Source organism: Triticum urartu, chromosome 5 (genome assembly GCF_003073215.2).
Source record: "Triticum urartu cultivar G1812 chromosome 5, Tu2.1, whole genome shotgun sequence".
NCBI lineage: Eukaryota > Viridiplantae > Streptophyta > Magnoliopsida > Poales > Poaceae > Triticum > Triticum urartu.
In genome coordinates, this window is record NC_053026.1 from 538,329,879 (window position 1) to 538,352,081 (window position 22,203).

The 22,203-nt window shown below is 48.2% G+C and overlaps 1 protein-coding gene and 1 long non-coding RNA gene across 2 annotated transcripts; both read left to right on the top strand.

Annotated features, from left to right (window-relative positions):
• Window positions 1-363: 363 nt before the first annotated feature.
• On the top strand, window positions 364-2,798 carry LOC125510509 (9-cis-epoxycarotenoid dioxygenase NCED3, chloroplastic-like). Its single transcript, XM_048675717.1, has one exon. The coding sequence runs from the start codon at window positions 486-488 to the stop codon at window positions 2,259-2,261; it is 1,776 nt and encodes a 591-aa protein (XP_048531674.1). The 5' UTR covers window positions 364-485; the 3' UTR covers window positions 2,262-2,798.
• Window positions 2,799-6,755: 3,957 nt separating this feature from the next.
• On the top strand, window positions 6,756-8,311 carry LOC125556639. Its single transcript, XR_007305160.1, has 3 exons — window positions 6,756-6,891; window positions 7,560-7,662; window positions 7,767-8,311. It is a non-coding gene; the product is annotated as an uncharacterized LOC125556639 (long non-coding RNA).
• The last annotated feature ends 13,892 nt before the right edge of the window (window positions 8,312-22,203 follow it).

Below are 22,203 nucleotides of genomic sequence, written 5' to 3' on the forward strand. Positions count from 1 at the left end.
CGAATTGGCGCGAGGGAGAGAAACTCGATCGTTAGTCGGTACTCGCCCCCTACTGTTACCTGTCGACACATGTTATATGGATTAAAAAAGGGAAGAAAAGCCAGCAAGAAGACGCAGCGGCAGCAGCAAAGTGGGCGCTCGGGGCACGTCCCAGTCAGCTCGTCCCCGCTGCCGCCCCCCGCAGCGCACCACGTGGGCGCCCCCCCACTCCCCCCAGTGTGTGCGAGTCCTTGGACTCCCCGTTCAAACCGTCCACCACACTCCCGTCGATCCATCTCTTTTACCAACGCGTATCGGCCTCCCCTGCCCTGCCCGCCCGCTCAAACTCTATATATACGCTCGCCCTCCGACCTCCAGACATCAACCATCCACCGGTCCATCCAGACCTCCTCACTCCCGCACCGCACGCTCTCCCTCTCTCTCTCTCGCAACAAAACCCACGCCAATTCCGCCCAAACCCCACCGGAGTCTCGCCGCCGCCGCAGATGCAGACACTCACAGCCTCCACCTCGGTCTCCTCCATACAGCGGCACACGCCGCGCCGCACGGGCCGGTCCGGCTCGCTCAGCTTCTCCGCCCGCGCCGTCAGCTCCCCGCCGCGCGCGCCGGCCCCGTCCCGGTTCGTGCGCGGCGCCGACGCCGCGCCGGCCAAGCCCCTCATTGCCGTCCCCAAGGCGCCCGCCGTGGAGAGGCAGGAGAAGAAGCTCAACTTCTTCCAGCGCGCCGCGGCCACGGCGCTCGACGCCTTCGAGGAGGGCTTCGTGGCCAACGTGCTGGAGCGCCCCCACGGCCTCTCCAGGACGGTCGACCCCGCGGTGCAGATCGCCGGCAACTTCGCGCCCGTCGGGGAGACCCCGCCCGTGCAGGCTCTGCCGGTCACCGGCCGCATCCCCCCTTTCATCAACGGTGTGTACGCCCGGAACGGCGCCAACCCGCACTTCGACCCCGTCGCCGGGCACCACCTGTTCGACGGCGACGGCATGGTGCACGCCCTGCGGATCCGCAACGGCGTCGCCGAGACCTACGCCTCCCGCTTCACCGAGACGGAGCGCCTGCAGCAGGAGCGCGCGCTCGGCCGCCCCATGTTCCCCAAGGCCATCGGCGAGCTCCACGGCCACTCCGGGATCGCGCGCCTTGCTCTGTTCTACGCCCGCGCGGCCTGCGGCCTCATCGACCCCTCGCGCGGCACCGGCGTGGCCAACGCCGGCCTTGTCTACTTCAACGGCCACCTCCTCGCCATGTCCGAGGACGACATCCCGTACCACGTCCGCGTCACCGACGACGGCGATCTCCAGACCGTCGGCCGCTACGACTTCGACGGGCAGCTCGAGTGCCCCATGATCGCGCACCCCAAACTCGACCCCGCCACCGGGGAGCTCCACGCGCTCAGCTACGACGTCATCAAGAAGCCCTACCTCAAGTACTTCTACTTCAAGGCCGACGGCACCAAGTCGGCCGACGTCGAGATCCCGCTGGACCAGCCCACCATGATCCACGACTTCGCCATCACCGAGAATTATGTCGTCGTGCCTGACCATCAGGTGGTGTTCAAGCTGCAAGAGATGCTGCGCGGCGGCTCGCCCGTGGTGCTCGACAAGGAGAAGACGTCCCGCTTCGGCGTGCTGCCAAAGTGCGCGGCGGACGCGTCGGAGATGGTGTGGGTGGACGTGCCGGACTGCTTCTGCTTCCACCTCTGGAACGCGTGGGAGGAGGAGGAGACCGACGAGGTGGTGGTGATCGGCTCCTGCATGACCCCCGCCGACTCCATCTTCAACGAGTCGGACGAGTGCCTGGAGAGCGTGCTCACGGAGATCCGCCTCAACACCCGCACCGGCGAGTCCACGCGCCGCCCCATCCTGGCGCTGTCGGAGCAGGTGAACCTGGAGGTCGGCATGGTGAACTCCAACCTGCTGGGCCGCAAGACGCGGTACGCCTACCTGGCCGTGGCCGAGCCGTGGCCCAAGGTGTCCGGCTTCGCCAAGGTGGACCTCGCCACGGGGGAGCTCACCAAGTTCGAGTACGGCGAGGGCCGGTTCGGCGGCGAGCCCTGCTTCGTGCCCATGGACCCGGCCACGTCCCGCGGCGAGGACGACGGGTACATTCTCACCTTCGTGCACGACGAGGCGGCCGGCACGTCGGAGCTCCTGGTGGTCAATGCCGCCGACATGCGGCTGGAGGCGACGATCCAGCTGCCGTCCCGCGTGCCATACGGCTTCCACGGCACCTTCGTCACCGGCAAGGAGCTCGAATCCCAGGCCTGAGCCGATCGAGCCCGGCCACGCTTGCCGCCTCCACGTTTCCCGGAGGACGGCAAGAAGCAGAGGAGGAGATGGAAAGAGGAAGTTGCCAGAGGGAGCCTCGCCTTAGGCATAGGAGATCCCCGGAATCTTCCCTTCCATCCCCCCCTGCACCTGCGGTTAGCTCACACTAGTAGTTGGTCTCTGTTCATATTCAGTTAGCTCACACTTGCTTCAGCCCACACCAGTGTAATTAAGTAGTGCTTGTAGTAAAACCTAGCTGCCACTCATGGTGGCACAGGGAAGTGAGGATTAGAAATAGAGAGAGGGAGAGGAAGAGGGGCCCAGCTCGTAGCTGCTCTGCCGGTGCTTGCTTCTACAGAGCGACCGTAGCTCAGCTGGTGCCCGCTGCTAGTTATATTGTTCATTTGATCACACATGTTGGTATATGTACACACTGTTGAGTGTCGACTGCTATTGCCTATGCTTGTTGGCTTATGTCATGCCTCGTGTGTACATTTGTTGATAGTAATGATAATCATATGGTGATTGTGCTGACTACAGTTTCTTGTCATGTGTTCGCGTAGTGTTACTTACTTTCTATGCATCTCTGCTTGTGTGTTTCTGTTGGGGGTGCGGTGCAGTGAATAGCAATATTTGGTGCCCATGTAAAACTGAAGCTTGCTTGCTTGCCTCTCTGCTCTGTCAGTAAAAGATCAGAATCAGATAGATTGATCCATTGCTGCGAGTTACAGTAGTCCAATTCGGATGAACCGAGGTTTTTTCTTTGCTTCTAGGCGTTTTGGGTTGAAATGGGGGCTTGTCGTTTGTATTTTTTTCCCACGGCCACCGCCCGTCGTCCGTCGTCAGATGCGAGAGGGTGGACGCTGAATCTGGTGAGGAAAATGTTGCCTCTCTTGTCTTTGTTGTGGAACTTGGTTTCGTACTATGTTCTCTTCCAAACATGACCGCGGGAGGCTCGAGCCAAAACGCCGAACGAGCGATTTGGTCCGTAGTGGAGGCAGCATGGTTATCCGTCCGTGAAATTTGACCCATTTTTGTAGCTAGGCAGCCCTTTTGCAAGACGGACACCTAGTCAGTACACGGAGGAAGACAAGACTTGAAGGTGAGGGTATTAGCGGGCAGGCACGGATCGGCGGCGTGAAAAATGTGACGTTTTGGGTCCGCTCCTCCTGATCGATGGTCGGTCTGTAGCTTTCGGCATGTTTGTATGGCCCTCGATCGTCGTCATGTTTCTTGCCGCTCTATCGTGCGAGTGAGAGACGGTGACCGTGTTTCACAACCACCGCACCGCAGTACTACAAGGTGATGAGGGGTCCCCCGAAGAAGGATACAGGAACCGCACAACCCCAAAAAGCGCTAATGGCTCTTTTTAATCGGAAAGAAAAGGAGAAGACGCCCTCCCACTCTGCATCTCTTCAGAGTTCAGTCCTCAGTTCTCACCTGAACGAATGGAGCTGTGTTCCTTCCTGCACGAGTAGTTGGATTTGTTTATGTTTGTTTAATTCCACTTTCTGGAAAACGTGTAGACACACTTTCGGAGAAAACAGCAGTGCGAAAATGCTGATGCAGTACTGTTAGCTGAAAACTAATGTATCCGTCCTTGAACACAGGACTAGCATACAGGTCTTTGATCAGTCCATACGTCTTTCGAAAAGTTTTTTTTTTGAAACGCGGCAAAAGATTTGCCATTTTCATTGCTTAAGAGAGAAGTTTAAGAGGTTAAGGCCCATGGCCGAATTACAACAATTACTCTCGCGGCATTATGTTACTCAAGTGCCTCGCCCCCGCCATGCTCCAAAGCGACGCCTCCTCTTTAATCCTAGCAACAATGACTCCAACCGGGACATCAGTATTACGAAAGATCCGCGCATTCCTCTCATTCCACAGCTCCCAAGAGATAAGAAGTATCAAGGAAGCGAGTGGTCTTCGCGATTGTGTCTTCTTGGTAGCATTGTGGCTCCACCACTCTTTAACGGAAGTCGCGTCACTCCAATCACTAGAATGCACATCATGGAGGCCTAGCCAATCTTTGATCATGCGCCAAACTCTCATAGTGTATCTGCATTGGAATAGAAGGTGGGCCGCTGACTCTTGAACCTGCTTACATAGGGGGCAAAGGGTACAGTTTGGCCACCCACGACGTTGAAGCCTATCCGCTGTCCAGATCCTATTGTTGATTGCCAACCAAGCGAAGAATTTGCATTTAGGAGGCGCCCAAATCTACCATCTCAGTGTCGGTACGGCCAAAGAACTGCGCCTTGTAGGCCGACGTCGCCGAGTAGTGTCCATCAATGGTGAACTTCCAGGTGATAGTGTCGGGCGTGTACATGTTGAGGTGGATATAGAAGACTTTCTCCCAAAGGATGACAAACTTAGAGAGGTGCTCGACAGTGATGCCGCGAAGGATGTTCACCTGGGAAGTCTAGAAGTTGTCGTGTAGAGCCATTCAAACTGAGCAATTCTTCTTCTTCGACAATTCATATTATTTTAGGGGCCATGTCTTTCGAAAAGGTTGGTTGACACACTAGATCAAGATCCAACTAACAACCAGACGAGCTGGTAGCAAGTCCAAGCACCCGAGCTACTGATTAGCGTGCACGACCCAACGAGGCCAGGCCATATCCCGCGTGCTTTCGTTCCGGTCGGCCGTGCATCCATCGACCCCCCGATCGACAAATGGACGGCTGGTGCACGGAGGGCCGCACACATCCGGCACGCTTGCGTGCATGCCATGCATGGCGGATGTCGATTAACCACTTTACCCGAAAAACGGCCCCGCGAGGACGGAGGGAGGCTCGGCCGTCGACGTCGGGCGGTCGGCGGGCGTGCCAGGGCAAACCAACCGCTCCCTCCCCACACGTACGCACAGGGGAATTTAAAGCGCGCACGCGCGGCCCGCTGGCGATCGGCCGAGGGGATGAGGCGACAGGTAATATCGTTATCGATCTAATCGCGTCGCGCCGCCAACCTCCTGCCGCGCCGTTGATGCGATGCCATCTACGGACGCCTGGCCCGGCCGCGGGAATGCCGTCGAACCGACGCCGGTGCGTTTCCGGAAGGGCCCGAGAAGGATCGGCCCCGGGACGAGCGCGAGGGGGGCGACGTGTCGGATAGGCGCGGTGGATGCGATCCCTCCCCGTGGTTACACACGATTTTTATCTTCTTTCGGTTTTTGCTAATACTACTCCGTATTAATCAGCCAACTTTCAAAAAAACAAGAATTTGTAGCGCTTAGGCGTCACAACAAACCGACATACTTCAAGATCCGTGCAACAGTATGTTTCATTAATTACGATATATACTCCGTCAAAAATTATGATAATGAATACCTTTTTGCTTATATGAACGCAAATTGCTAGATCACATATTTACAACTTTTTTTGCTAACCACAAGAATCAGCCAATGGTTGAATAGTCAAGAGCTGTAGCAAATAGGACACTGTTTCACAGTGTAGCAAGTAGCCCGTCTGGGCTTGCCTGGGTCCTAGCTAAATCCTGGCACCGTCACTGGTTAAGAGGATGGTGTCTCACCGATATTTCCGTTTATAAATAGATTGATTACCATGATCCAAGCATTTTTGTGTCAGCTACAGTGAAAATTGTCAATAAATGTACATTCTCCTTTATTAGTTGAATACAAGGGTACAATCCATCGATACTCTAAAAGCTTTGACTACATGGACTTCATAAAAGTTTTGCTACTGCCTTGTTTGTCTACTTATTTTCTTAAATATGAGTTGATTTTAAAGACCATTTGAGTTTTGCTTTGTGATTTACACTGGGCAATACTATTTTACGCAGAAAAAGAAAAAGATCGATGGAGATTCAAGTCTCTGAACATATTAACATGTTTTTCTTCCAATAGGATGATCGCCACGTGCTCCATTTTTACAAATTGGATACTTAAAAAATCGAGCCAAATATCCTATATTAATGTCGACAAACCCTTGCTAGGTTATCCTAAAAAAAACTACACACATGCCCTTGTGAAATTGGGTGTTGTTTACTTCGTGCACTTGTCGGTGCCGTGCCAGAGTGAAGCTCGATGTCACATATGCACCTCTGAAACACCATCAGAGTCATGCTAACATTGACGCATCAACCAGGAATTCACCGATCGGAGTAAGAAGATGTTGGCGATAACAATTTGAAAAATAGATCGTTGTCCCGAAGAAGGCGAAGAAGAGGGTTGGACAACATCTAAAATCTAACTAGAGAGATCCGATGAGACATAACCTCATAAGCTCCCCGACGACAGCAAAATTGGCGAACGTTGCGGACCAAAGGAGTTACATAACCAAGACACGAAGCGACATCGTCTACTCTAGCGAAAGACATTTGATCGAAGACCACCCTTCACACGAAGGGGGAATTTGACAATTTGCCACCCCTTACTTGGCACATTGACGATTTTCCACTTTTTATTTTGTATTTGATCTGGTGACACTTTTTACCTGGGTGTTTGATATTTTGCCCTCTGTCAAATGGGTCCCACAAAAAATGACGAACTTGCCCTTACCTCTCGATTGACCAGGAACAGAGGAGCTGTCGGTCGTTCTCATCCCCTCTCTCGCACGCAGGGTCGAACGCAGGTGACGACGGCGGCTACTGGATGGCGGCGGCGGCCCTGGTGAGTCCCTCTCTCTCGCTCCCTCCCTCTTTCCCCTCCCTCTCTCGCGCTCATCTCCTCGGCGGCGCCCCTAGGGTTAGGGTAACAAGCAAGCGGAGCGGCGGCGGCGGCCGGTCAGAGCCTAGCCGCTACTCGCCGGCTCGCGACGCCCCGCACAGCCCCCGGCTCGCCCGCGCATCGACGGCCGCCGCTGCACCTGGAATTCGCGGATTCTCAGGTTCATGCTTCTGCCGTGGCCGCTATGTGCTGCTGCTGTCCATCTGCGCACATACATAAGCCCAGGCGAAGACATCAGCACACAAACTCTTGCTGTACATGCAGTGCTCATACATCACAAGAATCTACATAGTCCTTTTTATCTCCTTGTCCTTTTGATCTGAGGCGGCCTTGGGGGAGCGCAGTAGGAAGATGTAAGCGCAATGATGTACACTGTCAGGTAGAGCGACCCTGGCATCAGGTCGAACTTGTTGTGCACTTCCAAGATCCAGTCCACTAGTTTGCCCCTCATCTTGGCATTGATCTCCACTGTGAGTCCATGTAGTCGTTGTTGCTGTTCAGGCATTGATCTCCGCTGCTATGTGCTGCTGCTGTGTATTGCTTCTATTGCCGCTGCTGCTTACTTGCTGCTGTACATATCATGATTTTTGCTTGATTTTTTGCTGTTACAGACCACATAACTCAGATGAGCTAGGTGTTGAAGACTGCTGAACCGGAGAGAGGTGATCACTACGACGGCTTCGACTTTCCTCCTTTGTTTGTTCCCAAGCCGAGGTGAGAAAGCAAAGTAGCTTCTTTTTGGTGCTCATTGTCCAGTACATTAGCGAATACACACTAACTCCATAGTATGTTGCTCCTTATTGGTCATTGTTGAGTAGGCCGCCTCCTCTGCTGCTGGTCTTCACATTAACTATTAGAGTAGCTCGTTATGTCTACAAGCTTGACGATGGAAGCGAGCAAGTTGTTGCCTTCGGCATTGGCTGATGAGGTAACACATGCAGCACCACAGCTTGATGTGGCTGTCACTCCAACAAGGCACATGATCACTATGCCAGCGAGTCTCCAAGGACGTCCCAATCCAGTGACAAGAAGGATGTTGGCCATGGCATAGGCTGATGAGGCGTCGCAGAAACCTACCCCAACCGTGGAGGACACCATGATAGCATATGACATGGCCTCAAGCTCAAAAGCTAGAATGTCGACCCCGAAGAGAAGGAAGTACTAGTGTTGTGCTTGATCTTCTCTATAGTTTTGGTTGTAATATGACAAACTTAGCATCCTTTACTTTGGATGTAACATGCCAGCAGCTATTGTTTGTAACATGGCAACTACTATGGCCTTGTGCTTTTGTTTGTAAAACATGACAGCAATTATGGCCTTATGGTAGATGGTATATAAACATGTTAAATGCTTTATTTCGCTATATTGTCTTCATATTCTGTCCTGGTGTATGAATATGTCCATCTGAAAATATATGTTTGAATTTGGATGTTGTGCGCATACATGTCTTCAAAAGTGAAAAAACAGCCAAAATGCTGTCCAAATTGATCCAAAATGCTGCCCAAATTTTGAACAATTTTTTTGAACCACCTAGAAAATTTTCAAAGAATTACAGAAAATCATTCATATATGTGTGACTAATCTGGAAAAGTTCCATGCAATTTCGATCATCGGTTCAACGGCAAAATGCATTTTAACTTTGAGTTTAACTAGTTTAATCATATTTTGGCCGAAATTTGAAAGTTGTCAGAAAAGTTTCAAATAATTTCAAAAAATCATTCATATATGTACGACTAGTCTGGGAAAGTTTCATGCAATTTGGATCATTGGTTCAACGGCAAAATGCATTTTGGACTTTGAGCTTAACTAGTTTGACCATCTTTTGACCGAAATTTAAAAGTTGTCAGAAAAAATTCAAAAAATTACAGTAAATCATTCATATATGTGTGACTAATCTGGGAAGGTTTCACGCAATTTGGATCATTGGTTCAACGGCTCTATGCATTTCAGTTTTGACCTTATGGAGATGTATAATGGAGCTCATGGGAGCAGCAGGGGCAGCCCGCGTACGTGAGGCAGCAGGAGGAGTCGGGGAAGCTTTTGAGGCAGCAGAGGGCGAAGGCCGCAGGGCAGCAGCAAGGCCCGGCGGGGGAGCAGCAGGGTACACCGGCGGCGGCTGTGGTTATGTGCAGGGGTTCATGCACTGATTTGGATGGGAATGGCTAAGGATGTGCTCTGTTTAGGTCAAACAGGTACAAGGGTACAATGGTCCTCTATTTCTTGTACTTAGTTTGTCTATTATTTTCATAAATTGTTTTTGTGTTGAAAAGTGGCAAAAGATCAAAGTCCAAAGAAATAAGTGTCATCAGATCAATTACAATGTAACTAGTGGCAAAATGTCAAAGTCCAAAGTAAAGGGTGGCAAAAAATCAAATCGCCCCACACGAAGACACTACCAGATCCACCACTCCATAAGAGCAACGACCAGACGACCCCCCTGCCCTCCTCTGTGCCACTAGTTTGGAACGTGTGGAACCCCGGAGGGGTCGTCTACTTCGACTCTTGATCGGCGAATTGTCTCGGAGAAATTCTCCCTGCTGAGAGGTATAACCTAGCTGCGGGAACCATCGGGCTTCACCAACAGACTACACCGCTTCTGCTATCTATGAGACCACCGGTGATAAGGTTGATCAGGAGTTGGGGAAATTTTATTCTAGATTATACGAGTATAACTTTTTTATGTCTCATATTTATATATCATAAAAAAGTTATAAAACAACGATGGTGGTTGAAGGTAATTTTTGAAATCCATTACGTCGTAACATTTTTTTAGCGAAGATAATTGTCACCTTACCCGTTCCATTTTGAGTTGTTGAATGCATTACAATACTTCCCACAGAAATACATAAATAAGAATGAATTATAGTACAGTATCCGTTTGCAACTCAAGCTATCCAAATACTAAAGTGACTCAACCAAATAAAGGGGATTATGAGATGGATCGAAGAAGGGAAGCTCCTGCACCACGGATAACGTGTGTGGTCCAGGATCTCATGCACTAGTGCATGTCTAGCACCGAAAAATTATACGTACTAATGAAAGTAACCCTAATATAAGTGTGGATCAAAGAGACAAGCATGACGCCCGGGGTTCCCTTTAGTTTGGCCAATTCGCTTTGCTGCCCAGATACACTATGAAATGAAAAGGTGTGTGATCAGAAGGCCACACGATCGACATATATTACTTCCTCGACCGGTGTGGCGTGGAAACGAACAGCGCGTTCACTCGATGAACTACAGCACCTCCGGACGGCATGGCTACCGAAATGAACCACACGCTTTTGTTTAGTTGTTAATTCAACGGATATGATATGATAGTGTATCTTTTCGACGGCCTACCTTTCGACCGGGGATGATGATGACGATGACTAAAAGGCGCAGGAGGAGGCCAAACCTCTGCAAGCCCGATCAGCCGACGATGCATGACATAGGCTTCGCATCCACTGGACACTGACCGGCCGTCGGCATAATTCTACTGGATCATTATAAAGAAATGGGGTTAACTAACGGAACGGACGTAGTAGTACGTCGGCACGCCTGGGTGCGAATCTTGTGCCTAAAGAGAGCTGCTTAAAATATGCAGCGCTGCGTGGTCTGCAGTTCTGTGCACGTGGGAAGCAGCTGAGCGCGCAACGCATGCTCGCTAGGCTTTCTAAGCTAAGACCAGTAGTCATTATCTCGCAGACGTGTCCTGATCTGTTGTTTATGTGGTATACTACAGTGTGCTTGGCGGCTGATCACGCGGGATCAATGCTCCAAACATTTGGTAGTGGGATTGGGATAGACTAGGGCCCTGTTCGGTACCACTCCGCTCCACAACTCTCGGAGCGGAGTTGGCGGAGCTACAGTGTAAAATGGAGGAGTCGCAGTTTCCCCGCTCCGCAGGTTCTGGGAGCGGGTGATTACCGAACAGAGTCTAGGTAGGTAGTTTGGCCAAGCTCCGGCTGGGTTTCTTGACCTACCTTTAGTTCCACGGAAAAGAAAATGCATTCAGGAAACTAAACATAAAATTCCAGTAGCTGAGAAAAAAGAAAAAGGAAAATAAATAAACACATGCACCGCACACGAAGGGTCTGTTTGGATGCCTCCACCGTTTTTGGGTCAATTGCATGTATACTCAACTAGGAGAGGCTGAGTGCAAACGACAATGTTCTGCATCGCACCACTGAGCAGACTTATACCTGTTGTTTGGTCGTCTGTATTTGTGATTCGGGTGTGAGCATATGCAAATCACAACAATTTGTTTGTGTGCAATGTGTTGTTCTGCTATGCAAATCACAACAATTTATTTGTGTGCAATATGTTGTTCTGCCCGCCCCTTTCAAATCAAGTAAACTAGCAATCAATGTGCACCACACTTCATAGCTTAATACACAACACATAAAACATGCAACAACACAAGATTAACACATCAACGGTGCCTAAATTACCACTTAACCGACATCAACGGTTTAACATATGTTAGTTTTTAGAATAGTGGGGGCATCCCTTTCCCCCGCACCACATCAGAAGGGTGTTCCTCCCTGAGTAAAATATGGCCAGTTTTAACAAACCCACCGATCAGACTACTACTGCTTACATCAAACGGCCTTCGCGGACCTTCAGATTGCCTGGGCTGGGTTAGATGACCCTTGATAGACGCGCTTATGGCATCTTAACCGGCAAATCCTAGAGTTCTTGACGTCGATATCTGAACCTTCGGGTCGAGGTTATCAAGCTTGACAACAATAATGTCGCAGGGCTTGATCTTGTGCTTCTGGGAGAAGCACTGCCAGCCCTGCCCTAGCACGAGCTCCTCGTTGAAGTCCTAGACATGCACGAAGTACTCGTACCACCTGTTGGCGGAGAGCTTGATGCTGAGCGTGAGGCAGGCGTATATCCACTTTCTCATCACAGGCTGAAAAGCCTTTGGGATGACGAACATGGTGATATTCTCAGCATTTCGGATCCGCGCGCAAAATCCTCGGTGGACAACCAATCTTGGGCAACAGCTTCGCCGCCTCCTTCCTCCTCCCTGACATGTCTATCCTTGCTAGTCACTGGTTCTCGGGGATGAAGTCCTCGACGCCGTGTCTTCCACGACTGGGACCTCATGACCGACTCGGTCTTACTCAGTCTTCATCGCTTTTTTAGTTCATAAGACAACAACGAGTAACATCGTTGCACTGCACAACTAGGCAGTGACTTGAGCAATGCATGTTGCTATGATCAGTGGGCATGCACATTGCTATGGCCAGTGCCTACTGATCATAGCACTGATCAGTACGTATGCACATTGCTATGAGCAGTGGGCATGTAAACATAGCAAACACATTTAACAAGCATATCATTCCTAGTAATCATGCAAACATAGCAAGCATATCATTCCTACTCTGATCATGCATGTTCTACGATAGCATATGGCAAGCACTAGGCTAACATTCCTAGTAATCATACATAGCACCAACATGTTTCTAGCATTGTTAAAAAAATCAGTAATCATAAATAGCATGGACACATTCGTAGGAACCATGCACATAGCATCAACACGAACACATTATAAGCACATGGAAAGTACAAATTGTATGCACATAGCATGGTTCAAATAGATTCGACGCGAATAGATTCGAATCTAATCTAATCCAATCAAATCATTCAGATCAAAGCAACTTCCCCAACAAAACCCTAACCGCCCCACAATTTGAATATGTAGACAAGAGATTTACTTACCAGATTTACCTGGGGTGCCACCGGAGGTGGAGGTGTAGACTGCGCTGGACCAAACCCAGATGGGAATGATGGTCCGGCCAAGGTGGATGTGTCGAAACCCAATCTGACAACCCAATTGTTGCTGCAACAGCCGTCACAATCGCCGCACTAGAGGTCCACAGCGTCGCAGTTGAGGGAGTGGCCTGAGCGAGTGTAGAAAACTCTCGCACGAGAATGGCAAACATCGCCCCGGGTGCGGTCGAGGTGCTGGCACGTGCAGCTCCCATCCAGTATGTCGCCGCCGCCACAACTGAAGAACTACCGGTCCCTGCCGTAGACATTGGAGTGAACGCCGATGGAGGATTGATTGTTGCGGACCATGGCCTCCTGCAGAAGGGGGACGGGGACCGGATAGCCGTCAGCAACCGGCTGTGGTCAACGCCTTCCTCCGTTAGGCTTTCGACCTAGCGGTTGTTGTACTTTGGGTCGACATGAATGGGACTGGGGCGGCGTGGTGGTGGAGCGGCCATCGGAGAGACCGAAGCGACGGTGAGAGAGTGATGAGTGAATGGGGTTGGGCAGTGAGGGAAGCGAGGCGTGAGAGTTAAGGCGTGTTAGAGACGTCCCATCCGTCTCTTCCGCTTCCCCACAGGTGCAGGCGAGAGCCAAGCGTGGCTCGCCACACAGCCTAGCACAAGAAATGGCGGTCGATTTGGTCGTTCCCCCTCAGCCTGGTTTGGAAGTGCTTTAAAAGTCGTGCGGGCAGATGCAGCTCAAGCAACTAGACATGCTATTTTTTGCACCGCGTGAGTCTGGTAGGCCCTCGTGTAGACTACCAGACGCATCCAAATACTGGCACAAGGCGCGCGTTTAACAAATTTCATGACCAAACTCTGCAATCATTGATGCCTGACGATGGATAACTAGTGGGAGCGTAGCGATCACCCAAATGCATGCTTAAGATGAGTGACAGTGAGCAATTAAGTATTGGCAAAAGCGTCTTACTCCATGATTCGTACGTAGGCAGTGATGCCATCAACAAAGCAAACAAGAAAACTTGTTGCGACGGAACACCATGGTTAGGTACTCCCTCCGTTCGGAAATACTCGTCGGAAAAATGGATGTATCTAGATATATTTTAGTTCTAGATACATTTATTTTTATATGCATTTCTTCGACAAATATTTCCGGACGGAAGGAGTACATACGTATGTAGAAAACTAGGAAGTTCAGTTCGAGAGAATTCCAATACACCCGGCCGTGACGTAGGTAGGTGCTCTTTTTTTTTACGTAGGTAGGTAGGTGCTCTTCACAAGTTTGTGAAGAAGACTCGACGACCGGACGGACGAATTCTCAACGTGCGCGCGTGCGTGCGTGGTTGGTGTCCCCATGCATGAGGTGCACATGCATGATAACTCTAGCTAGTACTCGATCGGATCATATGTTTGGAAATCACGAGAGCCACTAGAAGTCCATAGCTTTGTGGAAGCTTTATGTCTTGGGTCTGGTCTGGGTTGGTCGATCGTCCATTCCCACTCGAATCGTAATCTGACGTACTCCTCCGCAAAGCAACGGTTCCGGGCTTGTGGCCTGCATGCGGCGATTCTGGACCTTCCGTTTGGTCGTTGCCTCGCTCGCTGCCGGCCAGAGTTGCACGGTAAGTAGAATCATTACGTAGGGTATAAGCATTTTCGAGTTGCACGCATGGTCTTGCTCGACAGGGATGGACGGTTGGTTTGCCAATTCCGCCACCACCTGATCTGATCTGCCTGTTCGAGCATTTTAGAGCATCTCTAATAAAAGATACACATATATATATATATGCAAAAATAATTAATTTTTCATTTTCAAGGACCAAAAACACCTGTCCAACGGATAGTGTAGATGCAAAAAAAAAATTACATCTGCGCCTTTCAAAGATGTAAGCTACAACATCTCGCGGTGCAAGTTTGCATCTCCACCTATGGAAAATGTAAAAACGCAACCGCCTGCCAACTGTCGTTCCATTCTCTTCTGCGTGACCAGCCGTCGGGCCCGCCATGACTCCCCCCCCCCCCCCCCCCCCCCCCCCCCCCGCCCCAAGTTCCTCCACCGTCGGCCGCCACTAATTTCCGCCGCCCGTCGCCGCCCGATTCGGCCCAACCCCCGTCCGTCGCTCGAGTCACCCGCCCCCACCCCGCCGCCCGACGTCGCCGCTCCGACCTCGCCCAATAACCTCACTACCCGCGCGCCTTCCACCCCGTCACCGCCGCTCGACGTTGCCCCCACGTCGTCCGCCCCGTCGCCTCTGCTTCGCCGTCCACCTCCACACACTGCCGCTCCGACCTCGCATGACCCCGCCGTCCCCTCAAATGAAGTACTAGTTGAAATATAGTTTTTACATCTCCATTTGCATCTTCTATTGGAGTAGCTGTTTTACATCTTCGTTTTGCATCGTTTGGAGTTGACCCTTTTTTTTAGATGTATAAAACACCTTTTGAAGATCTAAATTTTACATCTTCTGCTGAAGATGTTCTTAGCTTCAGAACAAACTTCCCCTCACAAGGAATCTAGAGAAAGAAAGGCTCTGAAATGTTTGCCACCTACGTCTCCGCATCGAAGGCGGCATGTACGGGTGCAATCACGTTTGGCTATCGGTTCGGCCAGCATGAGGAACCACATACACACCAACACTAAAGACCTAACGATACAGTGCGTGCCCATGTGTTTTGCCATATGCACACACATATCATCATACACGAGTACGTATCATCATTCATGGCGTAGAAATATCTAAGCATGCATCATGCCACGTTCAGATTCCGGACGTCGACATGACTGACCCAAGGAGCCTGTCGGGGTCTCAGCACCAAGCATTGGTTTACGTACCGGCGCAACGGCGTTCATCTCCCAGAGTCGGCAGCCGCACATGGTGGTACTAGGGTGCTACTCCTACTGGCCTAGCACCACTCTAGCAGGGACCCTCTAGCAGTCGGCACTTGCTCCCGGCGGTTGGGTTGGGTGCTCGCTCGGTCACATGGCCGTGCCCAGTCGTCCAGGAAACGAGGGCCAGCCATCGGGATCGGGTGCTCCGGTGGGCAGTCCATGTTATGTGTCACTTCACTCGTCGCTACCGCCGCGTACCCGGCCGACAAAGATCCCGTCCCAGTAGCCAGTAGGCGCGCTTCCTCAGATTGATTGGTTTGCGCGATCAAGTATCATACATCTCTGCATCCATTTGGCCATTTCTTCTGCAGTGGCGCACCTGCTATGGAAGAAGGAATTAAAGAGGAAGTTTCGATTGTAGTAAAAGCTACTGTAGAGAAGAAGGCTTGTAAAGATCCCAGTGAAAGACGACGGACAATGCACAGGGATATGACCACTGGCGGTCATGCATACGATGCGATTGCTATTTTATTTCTTTGAAATTGAGGCAAAAGATTTGCCTCTTCAGTTAAATAAGGGAGAGTAGATTTCAGACTTCTTTACAACGCACTCACAAATGCGGCATGGCAATTACTCGTACACTATGATGTTCCCTAGTTTCTTTGCGCCGCGGTCACCCAAAGTTTTGCAGGGTAAAGAAAAGAGTGAAGACACAAGGACCAACTAGTGGGGGAAAGGAAGGCAGCAGAATGTGCCTTTCACCAACCAAATCTTCATCACATTCAAAGATGCTAACATGCAGGCAGGGAACCTTTCGAGTGGATGCTTTCCTCCCTGGGCATGTAAGTCAGCACTTGAAGCAGCTAGTGACTCAAAACTTCCAGCAGACTAGACAGCACAAAGCTGACTGAACAGCACCCAAACAGTTCACATGGTGTGTGTTTTGGGGGAAAGATGCCGCGTCCATCATTACTGACCCCCTTCTTACCACACTATTAGCTAGTGACATCTCAAATCGGCACAATATCTTGTTTTGGTTGTACGTACAGCAACAACCCATCAGACACCAGAATCATCACACGAGATTCCGTGAGAACATACAGCAATCGCTTATAGCATCAAAGACAGGCAACACACTATGAACAATGATAGAACAGATAGCAATTTGTTACTTGTGCAATCATATTTAGCAAAGCTCGGTTCATCTGCTGAACATGAATGTACCTCTACGTTTTTCATTTTCACTAACAGGAGGACAACTTTAGACATCATCAATCAGCTCCTTCGGAGGCAAGCATGAGCACACGTATTTCTCTAACATGTTTTTCGATGAGCAATTCATATTATCTGGGCCCAATCACCCATTTTTCATGCCCTTGCCCTGTACAGAAGCATGGTAGAACCAAACACCCAAGCAATGTCTATGGTAAGCACACGTATCAAACGTTCGATATACTCAATATCGGAATATAAACAAATGAAACTTGAACATCCTGTATATTATCTGAGGTTTCCTTAAGCTAAAATTCTAGTCCTTCCAAATGCTAGTATTTTACCGTGTGCAGTCTCTAGGCTAAGTGGATCTCAAGTATATCAGACTAGGCAGACAAATAGACTGGGATTGTCCTATCCCAGTAGACTAGTGTCCAGATGTCAGTGTATGTGTCTAGCAGCTCCAAACTCCTTGAGCTCATTGGAAACCGGTGTAGTACATCATGTTCTCACCATCATGGTCAGATCATCACTGTGCTGCCGGCTCGAGCAAGAGCGGTGCACGCCATCAAGGATTTTGGTGAGCTTTAGAAAGATTGGAACATGCTCCAGATATTGAAGGCAAAGTCCAGGCAGCGTTCTAGCAATGCTGCTACACACGGCCACATTGCCGATGAGATTAGGAGCTCCTGCCTTGCCAATCATAAATTGGAGATATAGCAGGAGAGTAAAAATAAAGATGCGCTGTAAGTTCTGGAATTTTGAGAAACAGTTAGCCGATAAACAATAGTGGCAGCCACCATTGAAGCATGTCATTCCAGTGGCATGGGATTGAATCAATTAGAAAAAAGGCAGTAGGAGATTCTAGAAAAACAATTCTAAGAAAGAACCAGCAACATAGACTTAAATTTTTCAAAATCAGAACAATGGGCTGTCGGGGATTAGTGTACTCGGGTCAGTTCGGGCAATGCGTTATATGGGTCTGTATACTACTACTAAAATATAAGACGCTTTTGTAGTTCAATTTGAACAGCAAAAACATCTTCTATTTAGTTACAGAGGTGGTATTATTTTATTTAATGTCCATATAAAAGATCTGGATTGAGTTTATATCCAGTGCCATGACTACCTACATCGATGGAAAATGTTATGCTTGAAAACTCTGTGCAGGAACAACTTTAAGGTTGCTGCAGAACATGCTACTATGTTAGTGTAAATTAAACAGAGAACCCTGCTTTCTCTATGGATTACATGGTTGAACAGGGCATGTCATGACAAAAGTTTGAAAACAACCCCTTTTTGTTATCTCTCTACCACCATGTGTTTCCTTTTTGCAGCACGTTTGGAAATTCTAAATGAAGCCGAATGGACAAGAAATAACTCTACATGTGTACTGTTGTTTCATGTGAACTGCCATACGACTGTGAATACATGGGAGACCAGCTAAATGCACAAATTCAGTCAAATAGATTCTCAGGCAATATACATTTCACAGAGAAAGGTAATGCACAGTTGTATTATACTCCCTCTGTCCCAAAATGAGTGTCACAGACTTGATACAACTTTGTACTCCCTCCGTCCCAAAATTCTTGTCTTAGATTTGTCTAGATACGGATATATCAAGAGTCTACATACGGATGCATCTAATACTAAAACCTGACTTGATATATCCGTATCTAGACAAATCTAAGACAAGAATTTTGGGACAGAGGGAGTACTATTTTGGGACAGAGGAAGTATAATTTTCCTTAGCATCAACAGAAGCTGTAGCAGTTCTGACAGTAAGAAAGCAGAATCTCAGGAACCTACAAGCTTATTAAGGTCTTCATCAACAAAACATTTTCTCAGGCTTCATGAAAACAAAATTGCCAATACTAAATATATTTTGATGGCTTGGCTCTGTGTGAAGAAGCGAAAGACTGTTCTGATGCTGGGTACCGGGACCCCCGAAGCAGTAGTTCCCAGGATATGGCACTCAAGCTGGCGTTTGATGTTCTTATCCTTCTAGCGTTGTGTCCTTATTTGTCCTGGATTCTATTTAAATTCCATCCTTTATGGCCTGTATCATTTGGTGCTGTATAATATTGATAGTTGTTTCACTTCAAGTAAATGGAACAGGGCGATGAGCCTTTCAATCTAAAATCAGGATATTTTGAAGTGTAGATAGTTAACTACTCCCTCCGTCCCATAATATAAGACGTTTTCGCAAACTATGTTAGCTTGCAAAAACGTCCTTTATTATGGGACAGAGGGAGTAATATCTTGAGTGTTTCTGTTCGACCTGTCTCTCCTGTGAATATCTTTTATGGTTTAAACTCTGTGCCTGCCATTATGGACATGGTTCCCGCAGTATTGATTTGTAAGAACTCAATAAAAATGCAGCCGGGGGGCTCCCCTGTTTATCGAAAAAAAAAGTGTACAGTGATATTGCCGGATCAACTAGGAAACCCGAAGAAGTCGGCCATATAAACGTAAGATGGTAGGGTAAAGAAAGAGTGAGTGAAGACACAAAGATCAAATAATGGGGAAAAGGAAGGCGGCAGAATGTGCATAGCAGAGCTTTCACCAGCCAAATCTTCATCATATTCAAAGATACTAACACGCAGGGAACCTTTTGAATGGGTGATTTCCTGGGCATGTAAGTCAGCATTTGAAGCAGCTAGTGACTCCAAACTTTCAGCAGACTAGACAGCACCCAAACAGTTTCACATGGTGTTTTGGGGACAAAGATGCCGCGTCCATCATTACTGCCTTATTACCACACTATTCGCTAGTGACATCTCAAATCGGCATAACATTTTCTTTTGGCTGTAGCACTCTTGGTACAGCAACTACCCTGTCTGTTCCTTTTCCCTATCAAGTTGTTTGTTACTCCCTCCGTAAATAAATATGAGCGTTTAAATCACTAAAGTAGTGACCTAAACATTCTTATATTTCTTTACAGAGGGAGTACTTGACATGGCATCAAACACCAGAATCATCACTTAGTAGACTGGACACCACAAAGCTGACTGAACAGCACCCAAGCAGCTCACATGGTGTTTTCGGTTGGAAAGATGCTGCGTCCATCATTACTGCCTTCTTACCACACCCACTATTAGCTAGTGACATCTCAAATCGGCATAATATCCTCTTTTGGTTGTAGCGCCCTTGGTACAGCAACTACCCTATTGTTCATTTTCCCTATCAGGTTGTTTGTTACTTGACATGGCATCAAACACCAGAATCATCACACGAGATCCCGTGAGAACATACAGCGATTGCTTATATCAAAGACAGAGGCAACACACAAAGAACAATGACATTTTAAAAAGCTCAGCTACCAAGCCTTTTATGCTCTTTTCAGGTGCAGTGTAAATAAATGAAAATGCCCGTACCTCTATATGATTTTCATTTTCCAACACCCGTTACCTGGGGGTTCACTTACAAGAGGACCAGGTAGGTCAACTGTAGACACCACCAATCAGCTCCTTCAGAGGCACGTATTTCTCTTAACATGGTTTTTGACGAACAATCCACAGAATTAAATCAACTGAGAGTCCCAATCACACATTTTCATGCCATTGCCCTGTACAGAAGCATGGTTGAACCAAGCACCCAAGCAATGTCTATGGTAAACACACGTATCAAATGATATACTCAATATCGAAATATAAACAAATAAAACTTGAAAATCGTGTATATAATCTGAGGTTTTCTTAAACTAAAATTACATTCCTTGCAAATGCTAGTATTCAATTGTGTGCGCTCTGTAGGTTAAGTGGATCTAAAGTGCATAAGACCAGACGACCCAATAAACATGGATTGTCTTGTCACAATAGACTGGTGTCCAAGATGTCAGTGTATGTGTCTAGCAGCTCCAACTCCTTGAGGTCATTGGTCATTGGTCACTGGTCACCGGTGTACTACATCATGTTCTCACCGTCGTGGGCAGATTATCAGTGTGCTGCTGGCTCGAGCAAGAGCAATGCACGCCATCAAGGCTTTTGGTGCGCTTAGAAAGATTGGAGCATGCTCTAGATATAGAAGGCAAACTCCAGGTGGCGTTCTAGGCAATGCTGCCTCCATCTCGGCTAACACGGCCACGTTGCCGGCGAGATTAGGGGCTGCTTGCTGCTGCCTTTCCGATCATAACTTAGATATAGCGAGAGTGAAAACAAAATACACAATAAATTCTGGAGTTTTGAGAAAAGGTAAGCCAGTAAACAATTGTAGCAACCACCAGTGAAGTATGTCATTCCAGTGGCATGGGATTGAATCAATTAGAAAAAAGCAGCAGGAAATTCAAGAAGAAACATCTATAAAAGAACACCAACACAGACATAAACTTTTCGAAATCAGAACAATGGGCTGTCTAGAGTTAGTGTACCTGGGGGTCAGTTCGTGCACTGTGTTATGTGGGTCTCTGTCTCAAAATGTAAGATGTTTGTCAAAAAATATCTTACATTTTGAGACTGCCAAAAAACATCTTAGATTTTGAGACAGAGGGAGTATTGTTTTATTTATGTTCATATAAAAGATCTGTGCAGGAAAACTCTGCGCCATGACTACCTACATCGGTGGCAAATGTCGTTTGAAAACTCTGTGCAGGAACAATTTTAAGGTTGCTGCAGAATATGCTACTATGTTAGTGTAAATTAAACAGATAACCCTGCTTTCTCTATGAATTACATGGTTGAACAGGGCATGTCATGACAAAAGTTTAAAATAACACCTTTTAGTTATCTCTCTACCACCATGTGTTTCCTTTTTGCAGCACGTTTGGAAATTCTGCTTGAAGCCGAATGTACAAGAAATAACTCTACATGTGTACTGTTGTTTCATGTGAACTGTCATAAGACTGTGAATACATGGGAGACCGGCTAAATATTACTACTACTCATTAGCAATTGTAAATAGTCATAGCAGAAACATTGGTTCAGCAGCACAGATTAAGTCAAATGGATTCTCAGGCGATTTTCATTTCACAGAGAAAGGTAATGCTAGTGTTGTTATAGATATGGAACCACAACGGACCAAAGCACAGTTGTATTATATAATTTTCCTCAGCATCAACAGAAGCTGTAGCAGTTCAGACAGTAAGAAAGCAGAATCTCAGGAACCTACAAGCTTATTAAGATCTTCATCAACAAAACATTTTCTCAGGCTTCATGAAAACAAAATTGCCATTACCTCATATATTTTGATGGCTTGGCTCTGTGTGAAGAAGCGAAAGACTGTTCTGATGCTGGGCTCTGGAATCCCCAAAGCAGTAATTCCCAGGATATGGCACTCAAGCTGGCGCTTGATGTTCTTATCCTTCTAGCATGTTTCCTTTTTGTCCTGGATTCTATTTAAATTCTATCCCTTACGGCCTGTATCATGCATGATGTATAACATCGACAGTTGTTTCATTGCAAGTAAATGGAACAGCGCGATGAGCCTCAATCTAAAATCATGATATTTCGATGTGTTGATAGTTAACCAATATCTTGTTGTCTGCTAAAGGTAT

What these genes read in the sequence shown, in the direction of transcription:
- LOC125510509 (XM_048675717.1), top strand. Translation starts at nt 486, where the DNA reads ATGCAGACACTCACAGCCTCCACCTCGGTCTCCTCCATACAGCGGCAC.